Source organism: Periplaneta americana, chromosome 10 (assembly GCF_040183065.1).
Source record: "Periplaneta americana isolate PAMFEO1 chromosome 10, P.americana_PAMFEO1_priV1, whole genome shotgun sequence".
Lineage (NCBI taxonomy): Eukaryota > Metazoa > Arthropoda > Insecta > Blattodea > Blattidae > Periplaneta > Periplaneta americana.
The window spans coordinates 171,226,717-171,239,484 of record NC_091126.1 but is presented as its reverse complement, the minus strand read 5'-3'; the positions used below and the strand labels follow the sequence as shown (position 1 = coordinate 171,239,484).

General features: G+C 36.0%; 1 protein-coding gene across 1 annotated transcript in view; it reads right to left on the bottom strand.

Annotated features, from left to right (window-relative positions):
* Positions 1-4,696: 4,696 nt before the first annotated feature.
* Positions 4,697-12,768, bottom strand: part of onecut — a 41,456-nt gene continuing 33,384 nt past the window's right edge. The window contains exons 4-5 of the mRNA XM_069837636.1: positions 7,684-7,892; positions 4,697-4,876 (exon numbers count right to left, since the gene is read on the bottom strand). Coding sequence (XP_069693737.1) covers positions 4,697-4,876; positions 7,684-7,892 — 389 coding nt within the window. The remainder of the gene's footprint in view (positions 4,877-7,683; positions 7,893-12,768) is intronic.

Below are 12,768 nucleotides of genomic sequence, written 5' to 3'. Positions count from 1 at the left end.
GATGGTGAAGGCGAGTTCTGCAACGCCCGTCCTCCGTAAATGATTTCCGTTGCATATCTTAAATTATTATCCTATTATTGTCGTAAGTTATAAGATATTTCAACAAGAACTTCATGACGCACTTTTTCATAAAGTACATTTCTGTAGCAGTATATTCATTACCATAAATCTTTCTCACTCCAATAAAACAACACAACATACCTGAATGAATTTCCAGCTCATCGTTCTGCTGTTCCAACCTTTCATACTGTGCAATACACTCAGTTGTTTCGTCTTCTGCTTTTTCTCTTGAGAATATTATGACATTCTCTTATGGGTGTCCAGAGTACTATAATAATATACTGCTACACTCCATTTTATTTCAAGGAGTGCAGTTCGGTGAGTCCTTTGAATACCCACTTACAGATTTATGACTTCCTACACAAACGCCTCTGACGATTCCATCCTGTCCCCTCGTCCCAACATTGCACAGTTGCCACAATCCTGGTGACCCTCGAAATGAGACAGTGAGACTGACGGGATTCTTGGAATTTGGGAAAGATGCGGCAACTCTGCCTCCACGTGGATTTGACGGGAGCCTGTCAATTCTTCTGAACGAGGGTTGTGATTGGTTACCGACAGAAGACAAGATTTCCGTCACAGTAAGGAAGACATTTATTTATGACAACCAATTAGTAGGGGGCAGTAGGTCTGTCAGCAAAGTACTTTGTATGAAACTGCACTCCATGAAATAAAATACAGTATCCGAAAGCTGTGTGGCAGTTATGGTACTTATCTACCCTTTGGAAAAAAAATGTGCAATTTTGATCCAGTTTTTTAAAACTCTTTTCTCCCTGATTACTTGACACAAAATTAAGGATTTTCACACAAAATAAACCCCTCAAATGTATTGCAGGGGGGGAGGGGTAATATTTCAATGCGAAATCTGACATTTGTTTTAGTCCTTGGCACAGTTTTTATAGTAGAACAAAATTTATTTCACTACCTTACGCCCTAAAAGAATACACTATGAGCTGTGAAAACATTTTTCCCAATTTTATTCCATTAAGGAAAAATGCCAATTATTTTTTTTAAATTTCAAACATGAAAAGAAAAATTTAAGATATTGAAGTTTAAAATTAACTTTCTTAAGCAGTGGGACACTGTTTGTAGTTTGACACTTAGCCACAAGTGTTGTCAAATACTGTAAAACTGAACATAGAAAAAAGTCATCTACATCCTGAGAGTATAAAAAATTGTAAAATCAAAAACACAGCTTCCCGATTATGAAAAATAATATAAACTCTACCGCCTAATTCGATTACATGAAAAATATATAAAACTGACAGAATGTGACGGACTGACATAGAACTGCACTTCCGGTTAAAAAAGGGTGTTTAAGGTCAGTGAAAACTCAGCTAATTAATTAAGTAAACATCACAGAAACAAAATTGATATATTTTTAAAACGAGGAAGTCCAAGCTTTCAGATGAAATAAAAATAAAAAAAAAATGAAATTTTTGAAGGAAAATTAATAATTAAGGGTAGATGAGTACCTTAAGTAATGAAGTAAACATCATTCAATGTGTCAAAATCGCGAATGCGAACTAAAATTGAAACAAGGGACGAGAAATCCGTTCGCGTTTAAATTCAATTTTGAGAACTTGAAAATTTAAAAAATTATTTGTCTTCTTTTTAATTTTCCTCTTCATTCATTCAAGAATGAAAATGTTTGAAATTACTGATAACTGGTCGCAAGTGGCTAGGCTCTACATTTTAGAGCACATCGGTTGAGTAAAAGACATTTCATACAAGTTGAGCGGATACGAAGGCATTTCTTTCCCCTTCTACTTGCCCTGAGTCCGTCAGGAACAGACCGGTAGCTGTTACCTCTTACACGTGCACTCCCCCAAGTTGTACACACAAGAAAATAAAATATTAAATAAAGTACGTAAGTGGATAAAAAATACAGTGACACAGATGTTTCAGTATATTTTAGTGTCGTTCTTACAATATTTTCGACTAATAATTAATTAAATTAAGGGCTGTTGGTTTGTATTATGAAGTCAGAGGGAAGAGTGACAGTGCAGATTGTCCCATTGTGTATGCTTAGAGTAGCAACTAGCGGTGAAGAAAACATTTATCTTCTGCTGTCAGTAGGTTTTTAATGCGCCAGTTGATATAAACAACAACAAAATGTATGATTTGAGGCTTTCTCGGCGTTGGTTCGCTAATATCCCGCGAAAACATATTAGCGAAAAACAAAATTAAATACAAACGCTCAGTATAGATTTTCGAAATATAGATTGCCAGTAAACATTTTCAATAATAATAATTTTCACTACGTTCAAAGTCAATTAATTAGTCGAACGTTAGTAAGATAGACAGTAGCATCTTCCCCTTCACGGATGGTGAAGAGTGTGAGTAGAGGGGAAAGCCTATCAACCAAACTGAAATTGGGATTAGTCATCATCTCGCTCTTAGCTGTGAGGAGAGAGGTCCAATATTCTGATAAAATTTAGTTCCCATTTTTGGCTTCTAAAAGCTAATAAGAGTTTTATATGAGGAGAGGTTTTTAGTAATACATATCCTATGCACAAAAATACAAGTACAGTATCTAACGCTATTCATTGCAATTAAATATACAGGGACATCATTTTATTTTTACTAACATTTTTAATATTAACCTGGCTATACCTTTCTATTAACGATTGACACCGGAAACACCGTTCGCCACCCCTTCCACGACTGGAGTTCGATGATACTGGCGTAAAATACAAATCACTTTACTAGGTATAGGAGGGCAGAAAAGTAGTTCACCCACTTACGTAAACTAGGAAATATCGCAATTTTGAGTTTGATAATTTTCATTAGGTTTTTGTTTAATCAAAATGCAGTACTGTATTAACAATTAGTGTTTTTACTCACGAATTGAGCTATCCATTCGGACGTATTAATTATGCAGTGTATATTGTACTGTTACAGCACATTAGCGTACAATATAGAGAATGAAGTTAAATTGAAAAATAATCATAATATGAATATTTAAACACATTTTTGAAAATGGTGGCCGTTCATTTCGATACAGACTTCAGTACCAATGTGCATATTATCGCACTATAGACTATTGTACCTAATTCCAATTACCAGTTTCGTCCTACGTACGAGTAACTCATGTTGAAATAGTTCTGTACCTACTCTATAAAAGAGTACCTTACGTACTGTAAATTCAGTCTTCACTTCTGCCCGATCCAAAAAGATAAAATTACTGAGACATGCTATCTACTGTCCGTTCAAGTGGTTTTGTCGCAGGGTCGTAGAAAGGGGGGGATCACGTGATAGTTAATTACTTAACGAGGCCCTTTTATTTAAGTTATTTTAAACACGTAGACGTCCAATTCCTAACAGAAATTAATGTTTTCAGAAAAGAGATAAGATAGCCCAGCTACTAAATTTAACAGATGGGCGAACAGAAGCAAGTGGGGGAAACCGGGATGCGACGTAGGCAAGTGGACGACAGTACCTGTACGAACATATGATTCAATATTGAAAGCTCTTTCGTCACTGGAAAACGCGAACATATTTCTGGAACGTACTATACTCTCTAACTCAGTACTGCTTATGCGCCCTCGGCTCTGTGTCGTAACGGTTGGAAGTTTACTAGTAGAAGGGGTGGGAGTGAAATACATTCCAAAACTCAGGTACAATAAATATTGAAGTAAAAATAAAATGATGTCCCTGTAGAATAAGTAAATTTTCCTTGCCAGAAATTACATTCGACTCATCCCCAGGATTCACCACTGTTAGTAGCTATAAAAGGGTTGTACTGTGTTAAGGAAAGCACTAGCGATAGTACGTGTGGTGAGTATAGGTTCGTTCCAACAAGCGGTTCATGGATCAGTTCATGTACGGTTCCTGTACCATCTTATGCGCATGCGCTAGTTGAGCATCTGCTATGGGATTGAAACTGGACTGGACGCTGTTGGAACGCTTTCGCGGATCGTTATGTACTAAATCCAGAGATGCTATAACTGTGATCATCTTTGCTAAGAACGGGATGCTTAATTATTATCGTTTCGCAGCTAATTCTAATTGCAGAAAATAGAATTTCGATCATTTTCTATAAAAAGATGACAAAAAATATGGAAGGCAAGAATTCCGATAATTGACTTCAATAGTTCTTTTTCTAATTATTAATGTATGTACGTTATTTATTAAATTTTTAATCAAAGCTGCATGTTGAAATTGTAATTAACTGTTTCAATAACCAAATAATTTCCATTCCCTTTCTTTTTGGCGAAAATTTAAATTAAATCTCTAGTTTTATTATTCGTCTGTACTGTCACTTTTCATCTTTAACCTCAATGATGTGAACAGTCGATCATGTCTTTCTTCAGTATCCAGGAGACGTTGGTGAGCTTATGCGCATGCGCGTCTTGCGTACTCTTCCGTACATGCCTCAATCCACGGACTATTTTTGACCGTTCCGAACCCGTGTCAAAAGCTTGTTGGAACGCCCGACTGCAGTACATGTTTCCGGTTCAGGACTGGTTCGGATTGTGTTGGAACGCTTTTTTTGTACTGGGCATGCTCACGATGGTTACGGACGGTTCCTGACTGTTGTTGGAACGAACCTTATATCTGCCCAGCCTTCAGCAGAACACTTGTCCACTGTCACAGTGGGAAGGCTGACCCTCCTAACATGTATTATTGTGTCTCAAATGAAAGAGCCTTCGCCTTTCAGACCACACAGCTGGGCGCATCGGGGTGCGCCACCCCCGGACACAGGAATGCCAGAGACGCGGCGATACGTCACATTCACCTTGCGCTGTGCTGCGAGGTCCCGGATTCGAACACGTATCACGCTGCAGCGGCGACCACAAGCCCTCACTAGAATCTACAAGTTCAGTAATGAAATGTTTGCTATGCAAATGAACCTGTTCATTTCCAGTGAACTTATTGCTTATCCAGTAAGTGAATTATTTTAAGAGTCTTAGTAAATTCGTGTCTCGCGCCGTGGCGTAGTGGTCTAAGGCGCAATTCACACAGAGAAGACGTAGACAGAACGTGGCTAGGACGTCGGGCGGACACACGACGCGGACATGACGTGAGCAAAGCATACTGAAGAGTCAAAAAACCTTGCGACACTTGCGCGTCGCACAGCTTTCGTAATGTCTTCTTCAGATGATGACGATGCCCTGGCTCTCGTACAATTTGGTAATATTAAAAAACACTGATAAGATTTTGTGTGCACCCTTAGTGGTTTGAAAAAAGGAAGAATGTATGCCATATCTTATTTAATTCGTTTTATTTGGCCCGGGTTCGAATGCCGGTCGGGGCAAGTTATCTGGTTTAGTTTTTTTCCGGTGTTTTCCCTCAATACGAGCAAATGTTGGGTAACTTTCGGTGCTGGACCCCGACAGCATTTCACTGGCATTATCACGTTCATATCATTCAGACGCTAAATAACCTTAGATGTTGATACAGCGTCGTAAAATAACTTAATAATTATTTTTATTTGTTTTATTTATTTATTTATGCAAGTTTATTTATTTATTTATGCAAGTTTATTTATTTATTTATTTACGTATGCATTCATTCATTTATGCATTTATTTATGCACTTATTTATGCATGCATTTATTTATTTTTTATTCTGGTAGAGTTAAGGCCATGGGACCTTCTTTTCTGCACTATCAGAAGTGAAATACAGCCTATACATTGAAACAATAAAACGTAGTAATATTTATATATAAAATCGTTACCATGCACATTAAGGAGCTTACATACTGTATAATGAAATATTGACTAAACATGATACATAATTATTTACAATTTATATCCTACTGCCACTTTATAATAGGCCTAAATGACAATTTATACAAATACATAGAACAACCTATTAAATTCGGCTAACACTCACAAATCAATTCCATGTAAAAGTATGTAATTTTAATTCTTAATTTAAATTGATTAACTGATCGGCAATCCTTGACATGACGAGGTAAAGAGTTACATAGGGGACAAACTGACATGGAGAAAGAGGATGAATAGAAAGAGGTACGGTAACTAGGAATAGATAATGAAGTCTTGTGTTGATTCCGCAAAGTTGTAAGATATTCAAAGCGAGTTCTCAGATATTTTGGAGTAGAAGATGTGATGAAAGAATTGAACATGTATCCGGACCGTTTCCAGAATTTTGATTAATGTCCCACCATATTAATGGTTAGAGCGTCTCGCCGCGAAACCAGGTGGCCCGGGTTCGATTCCCGGTCGGGGCAATTTACGTGGTTGAGGTTTTTTACGGGATTTTTCCCTTAACCCAATATAAACAAATGCTGGGTAACTATCGGTGCTGGACCCCGGACTCATTTCACCGGTATTATAACCTTCATCTCATTCAGACGCTAAATAACCTAAAAAAGTATAAAGCGTCGTAAAAAACCTACGAAAATAAAAAATAAAATGTACAATATATTACACCATCTCTTCACAAATTGAATATCAAATTCAAAATGGCGCGAATTTTCTTCCACAGTCAGACGCCACATGTCGCTTTCAAGGGCCACTCGTGATTCGAAAAAGACGAAGCGCTGACTTCGAAGTGGCGTGCCCCCATCCCGTCCTCTCTGTGTGCTTTGATACATTTGTTTACATGGGAGAGACTCGAAAAGTCATCATGTCTCCGCCCCATGTGCGAGCCACGTCTTCTCTGTGTGAATTGCGCCTTAGGCATCCTGCCTAGGACTCGCGTTGAGGAATGCGCGCTGGTTCGCGTCCTCATGGGGGAAGAAATTTTCTCATGAAATTTCGGCCAGTGTATGGGACTGGTGCCCACCCAGCATCGTGATGCACTTGGGGAGCTACGATAGGTAGCGAAATCCGGTTGCGAATGCCAGCTATAACGGCTGGGAGCATCATCGTGCTAACCACACCATACCTCCATTCTGGTTGGATGATCGTTCACCTCTGCTTCGGCATATGGGAGTGAGGCCAGCAGCCGGCTGGTTGGTCTGGGCACTTCACGGGCTGTAGGGCCATGGATTACTATTTTAGTAAATTCGTAGACTAGCAGTAGAGCGCCAAAGAATTACGAAGGTTGGGACATAAGTCATGGCAACCACTTTTTTTTAAGTTAAGGGCCCCGGGAACCTCGTATCTTAACACATGTTAATTTAGCGATATTTATTGTACCGATACCTTTTATATAAAACTGTTGGGAGTCGAACAATGAAACTTTTACACCTTATTGGGTACTTACAAATTTTATTGAATATGATTTGATATTTCGGCCCTGATGTTTCAACTTTTTAAAATTTATAAATGTTTGTATGTTTTCTTTTCTCCATGTTCTACAGTCTCTAATGCCTGATTAAACAATAGAAGTTACTTATGAATAGGTCTACTTGTTTCATACGTGAATGTTGTAAATGGACAAGCCTAAGTATGTTTATAAATAAATCCATACATAAATAAATGGTGGAAATTACAACAGTACAATAAATCATAGTAAAATTTGTTTTATCATGTTCGCTGAACAGCAGATCTGAACTGTGTACGCCGCGCTATATTCATATATATATATATATATATATATATATATATACCTACACTGATGAGGGTTGTTTGGAGCCTCTAGGTAACCAAACGCAGGACTCTACAGAAGAGTCACTAAACCCGCTGTCCGGTGAATCAGTAGACTCACTGTCCGGTGAGTCCTGTCCGGTGAGTCAGTAGACGCGCTGTCCGTTGATTCAGTAGACCAGCTGTCCGGTGAGTCAGTAGACCTGCTATCTAGTGAGTCAGTAGATCCGCTGTCCAATGAGTCAACAGATTTGCTGTTTACTGTGTCAGTACACCAAGTGTCTAGTGAGTCAGCAGATCCTCTGTCTAGTGAGTCAATAAACCCTCTGTCTGCTGAGTAAGTAAATATCTCTATTCAGTCAGAAGGCAATCCGTCGCCTAGTTAGTAAACTCGTCAGTTCGTGAGCTGGTGAGCTCGTCGTCTCTTAAGATAGTGAGCTCGTAATCACTTGAGTCAGTGAGCCCATATATGGGTAAGCTAGTGATCTTGTAGGTTGGTGAGCTAGTGGCTCGCCGGTTGGTGAGCTAGTGGCTCGCCGGTTGGTGAGCTAGTAAAGTAGTTTGTTTGGTGAGTTAGTAACCCGCTGGTAGGCGAATTAGTAATCTCGCTGGTAGACGAGTTAGTAATCCCACAGGTTGGTGAGTTAGTAAAATCGCTGGTTCGTGAGTTAGTAATCGCGCAGATTGGTGAGTTAGTAATCTCGCTGGGTGGTGAGTTAGTAATCTCGTAGATTGGTGTGTTAGTAATCTCGTAGATGAGTTAGTAATGTCGCAGGTTAGTGAGTTAGTAATCTCGCAGTTTGGTGAGTTGGTAATCTCATTGGTTCGTGAGTTAGTAATCTCGCAGGTTCGTTAGTAATCTCGCAGTTTCGTGAGTTAGTAATCTCGCAGGTTCGTGAGTTAGTAATCTCGCAGGTTCGTGAGATAGTAATCTCGCAGGTTCGTGAGTTAGTAATCTCGCAGGTTCGTGAGTTAGTAATCTCGCAGGTTCGTGAGTTAGTAATCTCACAGTTTCGTAAGTTAGTAATCTCGCAGGTTCGTGAGTTATAATCTCGCAGGTTCGTGAGTTAATAATCTTACTGATTCGTGAGTTAGTAATGTCGCAAGTTCGTGAGTTAGTAATTCTCTGGTTAATGAGTTAGCCAAATTTCTGTTTAATGAGTTAGAAAACACATTGTTGAGTTATTAAATTTTGTGTTAATTTATAAATTCGTTGCCGAATTAATAGACCTAAACTTTCTGGTTCGTGAGTTAGTGAACTCACTAGTTAGTAAGACACCAAATGCACAATTCACTTATACTATATTAGCTGTTTCTCTTGGTTATTTAACGACGCTGTATCAACTATTGAGTTACTTAGCATCGCTGGAACTGGTGATAGCGAGATGTTATTTGGGAATATGAAGCCGAGGATTCGCTATAGATTACCTGACATTCGCCTTATTATTGGAAAAAACTTAGGAAAAAACCAACCAGGTAATCAGTCCAATCGGAAATCGAACGCACGCCCGAGCGCAACTCCAGATCAGAAATCAAACGCGCTACTGCCTGAGATACGCCAGTGGCTATATTCGCTGTTCAGTGAGTTAGCACACTCAATGGTAGTGAACTGCTAATTTTGCTGTGTAGGAGCTAGTAAATCTACTTGTTAACGAGTTAAGGAAGCAGTGTTAATTCTTACTCTTGTTGGTTAGTGTGTGCGTAATCTAGTTGGTTAATGAGTTAGTATAATTGCGGGTTGGTAAGTAATTTTGTTGGAAATATGTTAATAAACCAGTTCCTTTCGAGTATGTGAACATTGCAAGTTAGTTGACAAATTACTTGTAACACTTTCTTTCAGTCACTACACTACCCGTTTGTTGTTTTACCAAACTTGTCCCTTGAGCTAGTAAGACAGAAGCTTATTGGGTTATAGTTAGTAAATCAGTTGTTTAAAGTTTTAATAAATTAGTTGATTATGGTTTTAATATATTAGTTTTTTACTGGGTTAGTAAATTAGTTCTTTATAATTTTTAGTAAATTACTTGTCTATTTTTAGTAAATTTGTAGTTTGGTGGGTTGGTAAATCAGCTGTTTATAGTTTTGGCCCATTAGTTGTCTGTGGGCTTAGTAAATTACTTGTATATTGGGATAGCAATTAGATGTTTGTTGGGTTAGTAAATCTGCTATTTATAGTTTCAGTTAATTAGTTGTCTATTGGATTAAAAATTGCTTTTCTAATGGTTTAGTCAATTATTTGTTCTTTTACCAAATTAGATATTTGTTGTATTAGAAAATTATTCGTTTCTTGAGTTAGTAAATTATTTAGTGGTTGAGGCACTATAAACTATTAGTCGTTCGTTGCTTTAATATATTAGTAGTTCGTCCTGTTAGTAAATTTGTCGTTTGTTGGGTTGGTAAATTAGACATTTCTTGGGTTATTAAATGTGTCGTTCGTGGGTTAATAAATTTGTCGTTTGTTGGGTTGGTAAAATTGTTATTTGTTGGGTTAATAAATTTATCGCTTGTCGTGTTAGTAAATTTGTCTTTTGCTGAGTTAGTAAATTGGTCGTCTGTTGAGTAAGTAAATTAGTCGTTTGTTAGATTAGTAAATTAATTCTTTCTTGGGTTAGTAAATTAGTTCTTTCTTGAGTTAGTTAATTAGTTGTTTCTTGGGTTAGTAAATTAGTTACTTCTTGGGCTAGTAAATTACATTTTCTTGGGTTAGTAAATTAGTTCTTTCTTGGGTTAGTAAATTAGTTCTTTCTTGAGTTAGTAAATTAGTTTTCTTGGGTTAGTAAATTAGTTCTTTCTTGGGTTAGTAAATTAGTTTTTCTTGGGTTAGTAAATTAGTTCTTTCTTGAGTTAGTAAATTAGTTCTTTCTTGGGTTACGCAATTATTTGTTATTTTGGCTTGTAAATTATTTGTTACTTGGGTTAGTAAATTAGTTCTTTCTTGGGTTAGTAAATTAGTTTTTCTTGGGTTAGTAAATTAGTTTTTCTTGGGTTAGTAAATTAGTTCTTTCTTGGGTTAGTAAATTAGTGCTTTCTTGGGCTAGTAAATTAGTTCTTTCTTAGGTTAGTAAATTAGTTCTTTCTTGGGTTAGTAAATTATTTGTTATTTTGGTTTGTAAATTATTTGTTACTTGGGTTAGTAAATTATTTGTTACTTGGGTTAGTAAATTATTTGTTACTTGGGTTAGTAAATTAGTTTTTTTCTTGGGTTAGTAAATTAGTTGTTTCTTGTGTTAGTAAATTAGTTCTTTCTTGGGTTAGGAAATTATTTGTTACTTTGGTTAGTAAATTAGTTCTTTCTTGGGTTAGTAAAATATTTGTTACTTGGGTTAGTAAATGAGTTCTTTCTTGGGTTAGTAAATCAGTTCTTTCTAGGGTTAGTAAGTTAGTTATTTCTTGGGTCAGTAAATTAATTGTTTCTTGTGTTAGTAAATTAGTTCTTTCTTGGGTTAGTAAATTATTTGTTACTTGGGTTAGTAAATTAGTTCTTTCTTGGGTTAGTAAATTAGTTGTTTCTTGTGTTAGTAAATTAGTTCTTTCTTGGGTTAGTAAATTATTTGTTACTTAGGTGAGTAAATTAATTCTTTCTTGGGTTAGTAAATTAGTTGTTTCTTGTGTTAGTAAATTAGTTCTTTCTTGGGTTAGTAAATTAGTTTTTCTTGTGTTAGTAAATTAGTTCTTTCTTGGGTTAGTAAATTATTTGTTACTTGGGTTAGTAAATTAGTTCCTTTTTTGGTTAGTAAATTATTTGTTACTTGGGTTAGTAAATTAGTTCTTTCTTTGGTTAGTAAATTATTTGTTACTTGGGTTAGTAAATTAGTTCTTTCTTGGGTTAGTAAATTAGTTTTTCTTGTGTTAGTAAATTAGTTCTTTCTTGGGTTAGTAAATTATTTGTTACTTGGGTTAGTAAATTAGTTCTTTCTTGGGTTAGTAAATTATTTGTTTCTTGTGTTAGTAAAGTAGTTCTTTCTTGGGTTAGTAAATTAGTTCTTTCTTGGGTTAGTAAATTAGTTGTTTCTTGAGTTAGTAAATTAGTTCTTTCTTAGGTTAGTAAATTAGGTCTTTCTTGAGTCAGTAAATTAGTTCTTTCTTAGGTTAGTAAAGTAGATCTTTCTTGAGTTAGTAAATTAGTTCTTTCTTGGGTTAGTAAATTAATTCTTTCTTGGGTTAGTAAATTAGGTCTTTCTTGAGTTAGTAAATTAGTTCTTTCTTGGGTTAGTAATTTAATTCTTTCTTGGGTTAGTAAATTAGATCGTTCTTGCGTTCTTGATTTGTAAATTAGCTGTTTATTGGGTTAGTCAATTAGTTGTTTATTGGGTTAGTAGGTTAGTTGTTTATTGGGTTAGTAAATTATTTCATTTTTTGCATCAGTTCGTTAGTTCATTGTTCAATTAGTTAATGAGACTTCTGATGATCAGAAATTTTAGAATGCATTCTTTTGGTTAATGAATAGATTCTTACAGAGTTAGGAAAGTAATTATTTTAATAATTTTGGAAAATAATTTCTAGTGATTTGTGAAATTACTCAGTTAGTGCAGTAAGTAATTAAAATGTTAAAACAGAGTAAAAAATATTGCTCTGTTAATTACTTAATAAACATTCCGTTACTGAGTATAAAATCAGGCATTATGTGAGATAAGCAGTCATTCTGTTAGTGAGTTTGGAAATTAGTCGATCAGGCAATTAGGAAATTAGCTTACGAGTGAGTTGGAGATTAGCTTGCAAGTTAGAAATTTGGCCTGTCAGTAAGTATCTATTTAGCTTTCCAGTAAGTTATGAGTTTAGCTTTAGTGATTTATTAATTTAGCTTTTCAGTGAGCTGTTAATTGAGCTTGAGTTAATAATTTAGCGTATTCGTTAGTTATGAAATGACCTCGTTAATGTGTTACGACTTTACCTTGTTAGTAAATTACGAATTTAGTTTGTGAGTTACGAATTTAACTTGTTAGAGAGTTACGAATTTGGTTTATTATTGGGTTATGAATTCAGCTTAATAGCGAGTTGCAAATCTAGTTGGTTAGTAAGTTGGGGGATATATTGCTTGTGAGTTAAGAAATAACTTTAGTTAGAAAGTAAATTGTTCAGTAAATAATTAAGTTCCTTTTTTGCTTTGTGAGTTAGGAAACTATTCTTAGTGAATTACAAAACTATCTCGTGCAGTTAGGAAATTATTCAGTCACTGAGTTATGAAAAATCATTTACCTGTAAGTAA